This window comes from Pogona vitticeps, chromosome 1 (genome assembly GCF_051106095.1).
Source record: "Pogona vitticeps strain Pit_001003342236 chromosome 1, PviZW2.1, whole genome shotgun sequence".
NCBI classification, from domain to species: Eukaryota; Metazoa; Chordata; class Lepidosauria; order Squamata; family Agamidae; genus Pogona; species Pogona vitticeps.
In genome coordinates, this window is record NC_135783.1 from 18,166,986 (window position 1) to 18,180,372 (window position 13,387).

The window sequence follows — 13,387 nt, forward strand, 5'->3', positions numbered from 1 at the left end:
ACTAAACGACTAAACAACAACAAATGTGCCATCAAAGTCAATTCCGACTTATGGTGACCCTTTTCATGGTTTTCTGTGTAGAGAGTACTCAAAAATGGTTTACCATTTCCTTCTTCTGGGGGGCATCCTGGAACTGTGCAGCTCGCCCAAGGCCACGCAGGGTGGTCTTTCTCTCAAGAGGCATAGTGGGGAATTGAACTCCTAACCTCCAGCTCTGCAGCTAGAGACCTCACGGAGCTATCTAACCAACTAATAAATGTATACCTTCACGTCAATTCTGTCTTATGGAAACCTTTGGCAGGGTTTTCTGGGCAGAGAGTACACAGAAGTGGTTTACAATTCCCATATTCTGGGGGTGCCCTGGGATTGTGCAGCTTGTCCAAAGCCACAGAGGCTGGCTCTACTCACAGGAGGCACAGTGGGGAAGCAAGCTCCCAATCTCTGCTCTGGAGCCAGATAACTGAACTACTGAGCTTTAACCAAGAGAAAACCATGCACCACTACACTAACTGTGCTGGCCATCGTAGCCAACGGAGCAATCCTACTCACAGCTTTCCCATGTCTTACTGAGCATATGTAGAACTGTGCTGCGTAAGAAGTGTTTCCCACTAAGTAATATGATAATGGGTTCTTAGATTATGATTTGTATAGAGGGGTCAGAAACATCAGGAAAAAAGGAATAAAACAAGAAAATGAGAATCTGGAAGGGTTTTTGTTAGTTCAGTAATAGTCCTGTCAAATTATTTTAATATTTTTATCTAATATAGTATTATATATCCACTACAGACAAAAATACACTTTTAACATAACTTATTGTGTTTGTAGCTTCGTGTGTTTTTAATTCCTGTTGCTGGTTGCTCTGAAGAAAGACAGGATATAAATAAAATACAAACAAACAAACAAATAAATAAATAATTTAGTGGCATTATTAAATTAAGAAAGGCCCAGAGAGTATGTACAACCACATTTATTGCACTTCGTAGTGGGATGTATCAAAGAATTGGTGCTATAAGAAAAATGACAGGGGTTACTCTTCAAGATTCAATCGTGGTATCAGACATAATACTGAAAAAGAAAACAGAGAAAACAGTACCTATTGATCCAATGGGTCTAATAAGGTTTCTTTTTCTTAAGGTTTACATTGATAGAAATGCTGGCCTGATTCAACTGAAGAAAATCCTTCTTATATCTCATTGAAATTATGGGATTTCGTAGCAAACTGTTTGACTTGCACAGGGCTAGTTTTAGTTTTATTAAAGCTATTAGATACAATTATATCATTTAATCCAAATGTGTTAAGGATCTGAGTTTTGCGTTATTAAATTGAAACAAAAGTCATTTCCTCCAAATGTCCAACAATCCTTTTTCACCTCCTTTTTTATTCATATAAGACACACATAGCAATTACAATGTGTTTCTTATCCTGGAGGCATCTGAGTGTGACAGTAAAGAACAAAATGTGTGGATGGAAGATCCCGTGAAGAAACAAATCCCTGCACATAAAAGTAGGATTAGGGAAGAGATGGATCTGTGTAATAAAGTTTAAAATAATTCTCCTGTCTGAAGGTCTGTCTGATCTAAGAGTGCAACTACACAGCATAAAAATGTGAACAGATCCACTGTGAACATGCATCTGGGAAGTCGGGTTTCTCCAAGTTAATTCAGCCAGCCATACAGGTACAAGCACAGAGAGGGGAGCCTTATTTACAGCTTGTTATTTCTGTTATTTGGGTGTCCTACCTGGTAAGACTGGTGTGTGAGGTTTAAAGTACACAGCTGAAGAGTTAAGTGAATAATTAGAATCTAGGGACTGGAAATCTGTTGTCCATGCTTGTTGCCTGGGTCTGGCTTTTTCCTTCTTCCCTTCCTGTTCTCTCTCTTCCTCTTTCTGTCTGTCTGTCTCTCTTTTGAAGGCTTCCGGTCCTAGGGCTCAGTTAGTTAGCTGACCAAAGGGGAGCTTAGGAAGTGGCAGGGAAAGCAGCAAGCAAAGTGATCCTGCAGCCCTTTGATCCCTGCTTTCCCCCTCCTTATACTAAGCTCCATGGGGCTTAGCAAGTGGAGGGGGAAAGCAGCAATCAAAGTGAGGCAGGATTCCTTTAATTCATTCCCCCCTCCACTTGTTTTTGTTCTCTCCTCACCTTAGTTCCATGTATAAGACAACCCTTAATTTTGAGTCTAAAGATTTTAGACAAAAGTATCGTCTTATACACGGAAAATACAGTAAGCGAAGTGTCTCATATACAGTGGTGCCTCGCATAGCGATCACTCCGTTCAGCGACGAAATTGCTTAGCGACGGAGTTTTTGCGATCACAAAAGCAATCGCTTTGTGATGGTCCCTATGGGTTTTTTTCGCTTTGTGATGATCGCGGGGAAGCGATCATGGCAAAGCAACCCTTTTTTAACAGGTGATCTGCGGTTTCAAAATGGCTGCCGGGAAAACAAAATGGCCACCCGCTGTTTTTCCTCGCTTAAGAGGCAGCGAAAATGGCAGCGCTATGGAGGATTTTTGCTTAAAGGTGAGGTTTTAAGCCCATAGGAACACAATCATGTTTTAATGTGTTTCTATGGGCTTTTTAATTTCGCTTAGTGCTGTTTTCGCTTAGCAACGTTTTTTCGGAACAGATTAACGTCGCTAAGCGAGGCACCACTGTATAGTTGCTGAAAATCTTGGGGGGCATGAAGGGGAGATAAATGAAAATCACTTCCCCCATCCTCTTTCATGAGACATTTCTACAAACTGAGCTCATAGGATCTGGCCAAGCCAATGTTTATAAATGACTAATAATGTAGAACTCTAATGCACAGTGCTGTGAAGTGCCGTGAACGCCTCTTTGAGAGAGAGAGGTAGAGGTCCCTACTGCCTTGAAAGAGGTGGTAATTCCACCTCTCCTAAAAAAGCCTAACCTAGGCCTAGCACTGGTGGTTAACTACCAACCAGTGGCAAACCTCCCTTATTTGGGCAAAGTGTTGGAGTGGGTTGTGGCCGGGCAGCTCTAGATACTGCTGGTTGAAGTGGGTTTTCTGGATCTATTTCAATCGGATTTTAGGCCAGGCTTTGGTATGGAGACTGCCTCGGTCAACCTGTACGATTACCTTTGCCGGAAAAGAGACAGGGGGAGTGTGACCCTGTTGATACTCCTGGATCTCTCAGTGGCTTGCAACACGATTGACCATGGTGTCCTTCTGGATAGGCTGGCTGGGTTGGGAGTTGGGGACACTGCTTTATGTTGGTTCTGCTCCTTCCTGACTGACCGTGTTGAGAAGGTGGTGTGGGGGATAGCTGCTCTGCCCTATGATGTTTCTGTCACAGAGTTACTCAGGGTTCAATACTGGCCCCCATGCTGTTTAACATCTACATGGAACTGCTGGGATAGGTCATCAGGAGGTTTGGGCTGAGGAGTCAGCAATATGCTGACGATACTCAGCTCTACCTCTCGTTATCCACCAATCCAGGTGAGGCGGTTTCTGTGCTGAACTTGTGTCTCAACCTGATAATGGACTGGATGAGGGTTAATAAATTGAAACTCAATCCAGACAAGATGGAAGTGCTGTTAGTGGGTGCTTCACCGGACAGGTTGGAGGGCCATTTCCCTACCCTGAATGGGGTTACACTCCCCCTAAGGGACAGGGTCCGCAGCCTGGAGGTGCTCCTGGACCCCAGTCTAACTTTGGAAGCCCAGGTGGACTCGGTGGCCAGAGGCACCTTCCTTCAGCTGCGGAAATTATACCAGCTGCGGCCCTACCTGGACGAACGGAGTCTCATGACAGTTACACATGCACTGGTAACATCTCGTATTGATTATTGCAATGCGCTCTACGTGGGGCTGCCTTTGAAGACGGTCCGGCGACTGCAACTGGTTCAGAATTGAGCTGCGCAGCTGGTGAGTGGTGGGGCTGCTAGGGAACACATCAGGCCAATTCTGTTCAAATTACATTGGCTACCAGTCGCTGCCCGGGCCCAATTCAAAATGCTTGTTTTGACATATAACGCCCTAAACGGCTTGGGCCCTGGATATCTGAAGGACTGCCTCCTTCCATATGAACCTACCTGGCAGTTAAGATCTAGCCAGGGGGCCCTTTTGAAAGAGCTGTCCCTCAAGGTAAGAGGGCTTGTAGACAAAGGGCCTTTTTGGCAGCTTCCCCCAGACTATGGAACGCCATAGTGAGTCAGATTCATCTGGCACCAACGTTGATGATATTTCGGCGCCAGGTCAAAACCTTCCTCTTCCGGAAAGTTTTTAATTGAAATAGTATCAACTGTGGGTCCTGATGGCAATTTTTAGAGTACTGTACTGTATTTTTAATTGTACAGTATTTTAATTGTTTTATCTTTATATTTTTATTATATTTAAATTGTTGTAAGCCACCCAGAGAACTTTGGGCAGTGTGGGCGGCATACAAGTTAAATAAATAAATAAATAAATAAATAAATAAATAAATAAATAAATAAATAAATAAATAAATAAATAAATAAGTAAAGTAAGTAAGTAAGTAAGTAAGTAAGTAAGTAAGTAAGTAAGTAAGTAAGTAAGTAAGTAAGTAAGTAAGTAAGTAGGAACCAAATTATGCCAACCCCGACAGAGCTTTCAAAGTAAGAAAAATAGTTATGGAATGGTTTTACCCATTCCACCCACCCCCACCCCTGTGAGTTTCCATAGCTGAGCAGGAATAAAAACCCAGCAGTCCTACTCCATCATTCTATCCACTACTTCACACTGGGGCTCATGAAGCTCCAATGGACTCTTCTTTTCCAGAGCTGAACTCACCTGGGGGAGGAAAAAAATTAGCATACAGGATTTTGGCAGAAATGCACAGTGCACAGAGCCGAATGGATTGTAGAGCTATGTCACCATGAAGCATCTCATTCCTCAATTCCAATATAGTATTACACTATTCTTTTTTCATGCTCACGGTCATTATCAGCAGCAGCATTATGGAAGAATGGACAGATACACTACAGAAAGAAAATCCTGGTAGCAGCAGGGACAGATGCCTGAATGCATGTCTTCAGAGTGGAAGGGTACAGTATGTCCTTGTAAAAAAAGCAGCTTTTCTCAGATTTGGTCCCCTTCAAATCTGCAGGACCACAGCACCCATCATTCCCACAGCCAATGGCTATGCATTCTAGGAATGATGGGAGTCGTAGAATGACACATGTGGGACGCACAGAGTAGACAAAGGCTACTGTAAAACAACAGCATTCACTTCCTACCCTGAAGCGGTTTCCATATACCATAGGGAAGAGGAAGCACCATAAAACATGCTGTGAAGTATGGGAAAGCCTCTGTAGACATGATGAGGCAACTTTGATTTCTATAATTGGGCCCTGAGGAAGTGCATGTTAGAGGCTAAAGAGGATCGTTTTCAGAAGAACTGAGCGCCCAACAGTCCTATTGATTTTTAACCAAAAGTTCTTGGCTCACAGCACCTTTAAAAATTAGGCCACGGTTCTAACTTTAGACCTTTGATACTGCTTTCTTTCTTTTCTTTTCTTTTTTTAAAGAACATTTTCATTCACTGCCCTTTCTAAGCTCTGGTGCTCATGTTTTAGATTTCTGATCATGGAAGCAGTTTTACATCAACCTGTAAAATACAGAGTAACTCTTTTACAAGGTTACCTCAAGAGATCTACTATTCTTGCACACATGTGTGCATGAGTGTACGTGTGGGTGCCTGAATATATAAACTAGGAAATGTTTCAATCAGATCTACACTGTGTAGTTATAATATTCTATATGGTTCTAAAATTAGCCATGTCAGCCTCAGATCACAGCTAATGAGCTGACCCGATGAATGAGTTTCAGGCTCATAATCACTGTATAGTCTTCCAAAAATAATGATTTGTTGGCAAGGCAAACATTTTCAAACAGTTACCTAATGTTGGAAACAAAAAGCCATGCATGCTGAACTCTCAGTGGCAGAAAAAAATGTGCTGATTTTCATATCATCTCTTTCCCTCTTTAAATCCAAGAGTCTTACCTTAATAACACGGGGAGCGGAGGGGAATTCAGTATTTCTCACTGATTCATGAGAGTCAATGTAATGTAAGAGGATAAGACTATGGGACTAAGATTCAGGAGGTCTGGGTCCAAATCTCCACTAGGCTATGGAAACTTTGGAATAATGACTCCTTGAACATCTCACACCTGCTGAAAATTCTATTAGATTCACCATTAGTCAGTTGTGACTTCAGTAATATCCCTATTCATAAGTTTTACTGCTGAGATCTCTCCTCTCTCTCTCTCTCTCTCTCTCTCTCTCTCTCTCTCTCACTCACTCACTCACATTCTTCTTTATATGTAAATGGAGTGGAAATGTGATTAAGTCAGTAGCTCAATAGGAGCTGCAGTTCAGTGGCAGAGAACATGCTTTGTACTCAACAAGCCCAAGGTTCATCTCCAGATGGGTCAGGAGACCAATCCTGGGTCAGGAGACTCACTCCTAATAAATGTAGACAATACTGAAACAGAAAGGCAAATGTCTACACATGGAATAAGACAGCCTCTTAATCATAACAATGCTACCGGCTCTCAGAGAAGTAAACAAGATTTAAGCAAATAGTCTGGATTCAACATATCACCTCAGAATAACAAACTGATATTATTTTGCTCCCCACTTTCCTACTCAAGTTATTTCTTTGCACTTGCTCTAGAATGTTTTAATGGGTACAATTTGCATTCTTTTAAAGCCAGCAACCCCACCCCCATAATTCTGACATATGATAATGATGAGAATGTTAATAATTTGTTAAGTTCCCCTCTTTTCTTCTTCCCTTCCTCCTTGCAAAATTTATGAAGGTGGATTTAAAAGTTAATTCTTATCTTTCATAGCTTATATCTGGTAAAAGATCAGAAATCTTCTTCTGCACTGGTCCACTGCAGCAGCTGGTCAGTTCTAAGATCAAAGACTGCTTGCTTAATGGTGTCATTCTGCCTTTGTGACATCCCTCAGTGTATCACAAAATGGGATGTGTTTTACACATATACTTTCTTTTCACATATCTGCAGAATCTTCTTAAAAATGTATACCGTATAATGTAGTATATCACAATTTGATATGTTTTGCACCAAGGTTTTCTCCCTGTTAACTTTTGTACTCTGCTTAGTTCTTTTTTATGTTCTCCAAACAATTCAAGCTGAAGCATATGGAAAGGTAACACTAAATTCCTAGTTGAAGCTGATTGATCCAAGTTTCACCAATGTATCACACTTTAATTCAAGAAAAAAATATCTAATGATTATTAGTTACATAGGTCCAGGCTATAGCTAAATGCCTTTACTGGCACAAAAACTGTACCGGCCTCACTTAACTTCATCTTCTTTGTACAATATCAATGCATCATACATACTATTGAAATAGAGCATATGTCATGTGGAGCATGTCTAAACTTGTCATATCCCATTTAAAACGTGGTGTCCAATATATGGAATGAAAGTGGAACTAGGTGCAAAGTAAGTAAACCTAATGGGGGCAAGAAGCTTCAATTTAATTACCATGCTCATCATAACCTCTCAATATTTCCAATCTCTTGTTTCAGCCATTTTTACTTCAACAATACTACAATTCTTTTATTTACAGTAACTGCCTTTTACTGTACAATAAGAAAGACAAAGACAGTTGCAAATGAAGAGAAGTGAAGTGAAGAAAAGAGAAGAAAGCCTAGAAATATATATATATATATATATATATATATACAGTAGAGAGAGAGAGAGAGAGAGAGAGAGAAAGAGAAAACAAAAATCCAGTCCCAGCTGCCAGGAAATGCTTATCAGCGATGTTTCCTTTCTAAAGGCTTTCCCATTTGTAAACTGTCAAACCTGGGTGCATTGCCTAATTGGACTTTCCCCCACATGGCAACATTAACTTGAAAGTACACAGCATAAATATTTCACAATGTCACAAAGGCTAATGACAACCTTCTCTGAACTTGCAATCTAACTGTGTTTATTAGTTGCAGGCAGCCTTTTTTTTCTTGCAAAGAAAGCAGCATGCCCATCCCCACAAACCTCTAAGAAGACCTTACAAGATGAGCTGAAGGCATTAGAAAAGCGTATCACAACTTCTGCATAGGATCTGCTCCAAAGCAGAAACATCACTTGATTTCTTTCTTGTTCTAGTTTACAGCTCCCAGAATCTCCCAGCCAGCATGGCCACAGCTGGGGGGGGGGGGTTCCAGGAGTTCCTTTCCAAAAGAAACAACTTTCCTAGAATTGACTATTCTATGCCATTCATCACTGGAACATCCAAAATGGTGATTATACCCAAAATGGGAATATCAGTGTACCCATGTGGACTTCTTCTGCAACCCAGGCTACTGTTCCTATATATACACTTTTCAGTAACACTCTCTCACATGCACATGGTTTTGCATCACCTTTAAAATCTGCATGGTAGACACACTCTGCATCTAAAGTCTGTCACGTTTTTAGCTTATGCCACTTACAAGAGAATCCAACATGTGATATAGCATGAACAACAGAAGAGCTTGGATAGGATATTTTACCAGATATGTTTGCAAACATTTTCACACTGTTGGCAAGTCACAAAGGAGTACTTACACAATCTCATCGTTCTGAAACTCAAGCTCCCCACAAGTATCTTCAAAGTCCTCTCCACCTCCTTTGGCTGTGCCTTCAATTGTTTTGTAGGGCACAATAACATTTCCTCGGGCTCCAGATGTCCGTAGCACTTTCACCTCCATGGTCCCAACACTTTCACTTACGTGAGTCACTGGCTCTTCAAAAGTAAATATGCCAGCATGATCATCGTCAAAAATAGTGACTGTGGCTGTAGCAGGGGATCCCAAGCAAGCTACTGTTGTAACATGATTGGCCTCTAGAAGTTCTTCTTCAGACTCCTCAGAGGACACCTTCACATTGCTAAGGTGAACGAGGAAATTCTCATCTTCCTCAAATATATCATCGTCAATTATGCCAACCCGGATTTCTTTCTGTGTCTCACCTGGTTTAAATACCACAGTCCCTTCAGTGAATTCATAATCAGAACCTGCGTTGGCAGTTCCATCTTCTGTTCTGAAGTCAACAGACACAGTTTTGGACAAATCACCACCACGGCGGGCAATAGTTAGGGCTACCGTACCACAGTTCTCAAGGCACTGGTAGGTGCTTTGCTCAAAATAGACCTTACTGACAGGGTCGCTATCTGTGACTTCACAGTTGACCTCATGCATGCTGACCGCTTTCCTTGCTTGATCAGCTGCGTGTCTCTTCAGTATATTGCCAGCTCCAGTCATTAAGCGAGTAGCCTGAATACGGTAAAAGGCTCGGCTCTTTTGCTGCTGGCTCAGAACCTGATAGTTAGCTAGTTCTATCAACTGTTCAATTTCTTTGTCTGGATGCTTCTGTTTGAGCTCTTTAAGGATTCTAGCCATTTCTCTCCTTGCTTCTTCATCATCTTGATCCTTCTCATCCACCTCTAAGACCAGAGTACCATCTAAGAAACTTTCCACATGGGAATTAACGACTTTCCCATCCATTTCAATGTCAGCTTTGGATTGTGGCCCCTCACCTTCATGTTCGATGATCATGCCCCTCTGCTTGCCAGCCCTGTACTTCTTGTAGACGTACTTGTAAAACAAGAGCCGTCTGTCAGCAACCCATGCAAACACCACACAGATTGGGAAAAAGAAAAAGGTGAGCAAGCCTTCCCAGACTTCTACTATCCCCGGTGATATGACGGACAAAATTAGGTAAAGCCAAGTGTAGGCAAAGATGCTCCAAGCTGCAGTGACAAAGAACACACGGAGATGCTTGATCTTCCTGATTTCCCCATCAGGGACAACATAAACACAAAGTGCTATGATGACAAACATGTTAAAGGCAGCACTTCCTACAATGGTACTTGGGCCAAGGTCCCCTGCAGTAAAGCCATGGCCACACACTTCAATTACAGACAGGAGGATTTCAGGAGCAGAAGAGCCCAAGGCCATCAGTGTTAGGTTGGAAACAGTCTCGTTCCAAATTCTAACTGTTGTCTTAGTGGTTTCACCATTGGGTTTCTTGATCGTGATCTCTCTTTCCTGAGATGTAATAACTTCTATTGATGACATGAAGCGGTCAGCTATAATGGACACTCCTAGAAACATGTAGACCATGGCCACAAAGTATACAGTAGCTCTTGCTATTTTATCTCCAAATGAAGGGTCTTGAGGTTCCCAGATTGGCAAAATCACTCCTTTCTTGCAGATGTAGGTACCAGTACATTCTAGATTTCTGGTGCTGTTATCTTCAGTTTGGTGTTCTGAGTGTACTTTGCCCATGAGCAACAGTAACAATATAATACCTGAAAGATGAAGACTGCTAGGAAGGGCTGTTGGCTTCTTTAATCCCATCATGATTGTTTTTTCAGACCAATTTCCCAATGTTTTCTAACCTGCAGAAAATGAAAATGTAAAATATGTTATTCAAATTGAAATTTATGCATTTGTCTTTCTGCACATCATCACATCCTATTTGCTGACATATCACTTGCTATGAATGAGATACATTTTTTGACTTGGTTATGCTTACATCATGAAATCAGCAGGTTTGCTACCCCCTAATAATTTGCAGTTGAACTGGCATTCAAATGAGAGTAATAAGCAGCATAGACCACATATTTATTAAAAAAACCCTAACCTTTCATGAATTAACATTAACTTTTGAAAGTGCAAGTAGAACTTTACTGAAGTGCACCTTTTTCTTAAAATAAAAACAAGAGTAAGATATTTTCTAAACCTTCAGTACATGCGACGTAAAAATAACAAGGTTTCTCTTCAGATCATATAAATCTTCCACCTCTGCCTACATGCCACTGGGTGAGTGAAAACTATGGTTCCCAACCTTGGATAACTCAGATGTTATTGGACTGCAATAGCCAGAAATTCTGGCCAACACAGTTAGCGCTGAGGGCTTCTGGGATGTGCAGTCCAAGAACACCTAGATACTGCTAGATAGCTCAGTGGTTTAGGTATCTGGACGAGGAACCAGAGCTTTGGGGGTTCAATGCCCTGCTGTGCCCCCTTGACAGGGCCTGGACTCGATCCTTGAGTCCATTCCAACTTTGCAGTTCTAAAATTATAAACAGATTTAGACTTACCAAAGGTTGGGAACCACTGAGCTAAATAATGCATCTCAGAAAGCTACCCATCAGAATAACAATTTGAAAGACTGGGGGCCAAATTACATGTTACAGTTACCCTGTGTTTAGAACCCAGAGGCCAAAATCCTGTTGCACAACCCTAAGAGGATGGTCTCATCACCCAGTAGCATTACTCTTTGTTTTAATTTAATTCAAAACTTCCTATTCCCTCTCTTCAGGTTCCAAGGCTGCTTACAGGCCACTTTTTCCTTGGGGAAGCCTTTGAGAATGACAGCATGGAGGAGACTTTCCTATCGGAAAATTACCACCAGCAACTTCTGAGAGAGAGAGAGAGAGAGTTTTACCAGTACTGTGACTGGCAGGACCTATTCTATAAAACAAAACAAAACATCATCTGTAGCTCATGCAATGTAATTTATCTCAACAAATACAGAAGACCAGGATGCCACATGCAACATGTAGGCAAAACAACAACAGGCCAATGTACGAGATTAAGAAACCACAACCCTGCTGCCTTCATGAAGAAGTTGGTGCTCGGGTGGGATGGCAGAGTTTGGCATGAGGAAAACTGAGTGTGGCCTTAATAATAATCAACGTTCATTCTGATAACACCGCAGATTAAAAATGTATTTGGTCAGGAACCTACAGAGCAGACTGACCTACAATTTCTGTTAGCAAACCACCCTTTATTTGTTAATTTGCCTCAACTGGATTTTATTTGTTTTAATACATTCACTCAGAGACTCTGGTAAATTAGGAAGAATAAAATGTTTCCATCTCCTTACAGTTCTTACATAAAAGCAAGCATCATATCTTCTGGAAATGTTAACTAGCTACATTACTAACATAACTGCTTAATTTACTTCATTATTGACTAACTGAATGGTTACATTGCTGACGGAACACTTCACTCTAACTGTTCACTTCTGATTCCATAGGTGTAAAGGTTCCCCTTGACATTTTTTTTAGTCAGTCGTGTTCGACTCTAGGGGGTGGTGCTCATCCCAAGCCGTAGAGCCAAAGACAGTTTCCGTTGTCACGGGGCCAGTGCGACTTAGATTCAGAACGCTGTTTACCTTCCCACCGAGATGGTCCCTATTTATCTACTTGCATTTACATGCTTTCGAACTACTAGGTTGGTGAGGAGCTAGGACAAAGCAACGGGAGCTCACTCCGTTGCGTGGATTCAATCTTACAACTGCTGATCTTCTGACCCTGCAGCACACAAAGGCTTCTGCGGTTTAGCCCGCAGCTCCACCACGTCCCTTTCATCCTCAGGCAAAGCTGTTTTTTTTTTTTTTTAAAGCCCTCTGGTTTATGAATGTGGCATATTGTGCTTCTGTGTCCACAATTCAAAATGCCAGGAAATGGCCCAATATTGCTGCACACCAACGGCAGCACTCAGGATAACCTACAGAATACCCTCTCGTGCTCACTACTGTTCACAAAGTGCCACCAAGCAAGGAGAAATTCCAGAAGTCAACTCTTTCCCCCCCTCAGTTAACCAGTTCTCACCCTAAGCAATGGTCATAGCTATTTTTCAACAAGTGTGAATGGTAGTGGATGTGTAAGGTAAAGGTAAAGGTTCCCCGTGACATTTAGTCCAGTTGTGTCCAACTCTAAGGAACGGTGCTCATCCCCATCTCCAAGCCATAGAGCCAGCGTTTGTCCATAGATAGTTTCTATGGTCACATGGTCAGCACGACTAGACACGGAACGCCGTTACCTTCCCACCGTAGTGGTCCCTATTTATTTACTCGTATTTGCATGCTTTTGAACTGCTAGGTTGGCAGGAGCTGGGACAAGTGGCGGGAGCTCACTCCGTCACGTGGATTCGATCTTACGACTGCTGGTCTTCTGACCTTGCAGCACAGAAGCTTCTGAGGTTTAACCCACAGCGCCACCATGCCCCCCCAGTGGATGTGTAGGGTCACCTATTCCTGAAACATTAGGGGGAGGGAGGATAGGCTGTTACCCAGCCAGCAAATTCCCCCTCTCCACATCGCTGAAATAGTCCAATGGAAAGGCAAGAGCCAATACAACTGGTTTCAGCGACATCGCAGGAGTTGACAGAATGACACAAACTGCCTCCGGGACTCCGTTATTTTACCCAGGCTTCGTGCCCTGGAGAGGACAATCCAGCTTCACGTACACCATCAAAAAACTAGACGCTGTTCCAAGTTCTCCATACAGAGCACGTTACCATAGTCTCTCGAGACTGAAGGATGCCTCCTTGACAGGGGGAGTGAGAAGAGTTTTACTACTTAAAAAATCATAACTCAAAAA

General features: G+C 42.1%; 1 protein-coding gene across 8 annotated transcripts in view; it reads right to left on the bottom strand.

The window, feature by feature from the left end:
* Window positions 1-13,387, bottom strand: part of SLC8A1 (solute carrier family 8 member A1) — a 342,233-nt gene that overhangs the window by 260,011 nt on the left and 68,835 nt on the right. For all 8 annotated transcript variants that reach the window (XM_020794736.3, XM_072988572.2, XM_072988587.2 and 5 more), the window contains exon 2: window positions 8,560-10,393. In XM_020794736.3, coding sequence (XP_020650395.3) covers window positions 8,560-10,355 — 1,796 coding nt within the window. In that variant the 5' untranslated portion in view covers window positions 10,356-10,393. The remainder of the gene's footprint in view (window positions 1-8,559; window positions 10,394-13,387) is intronic.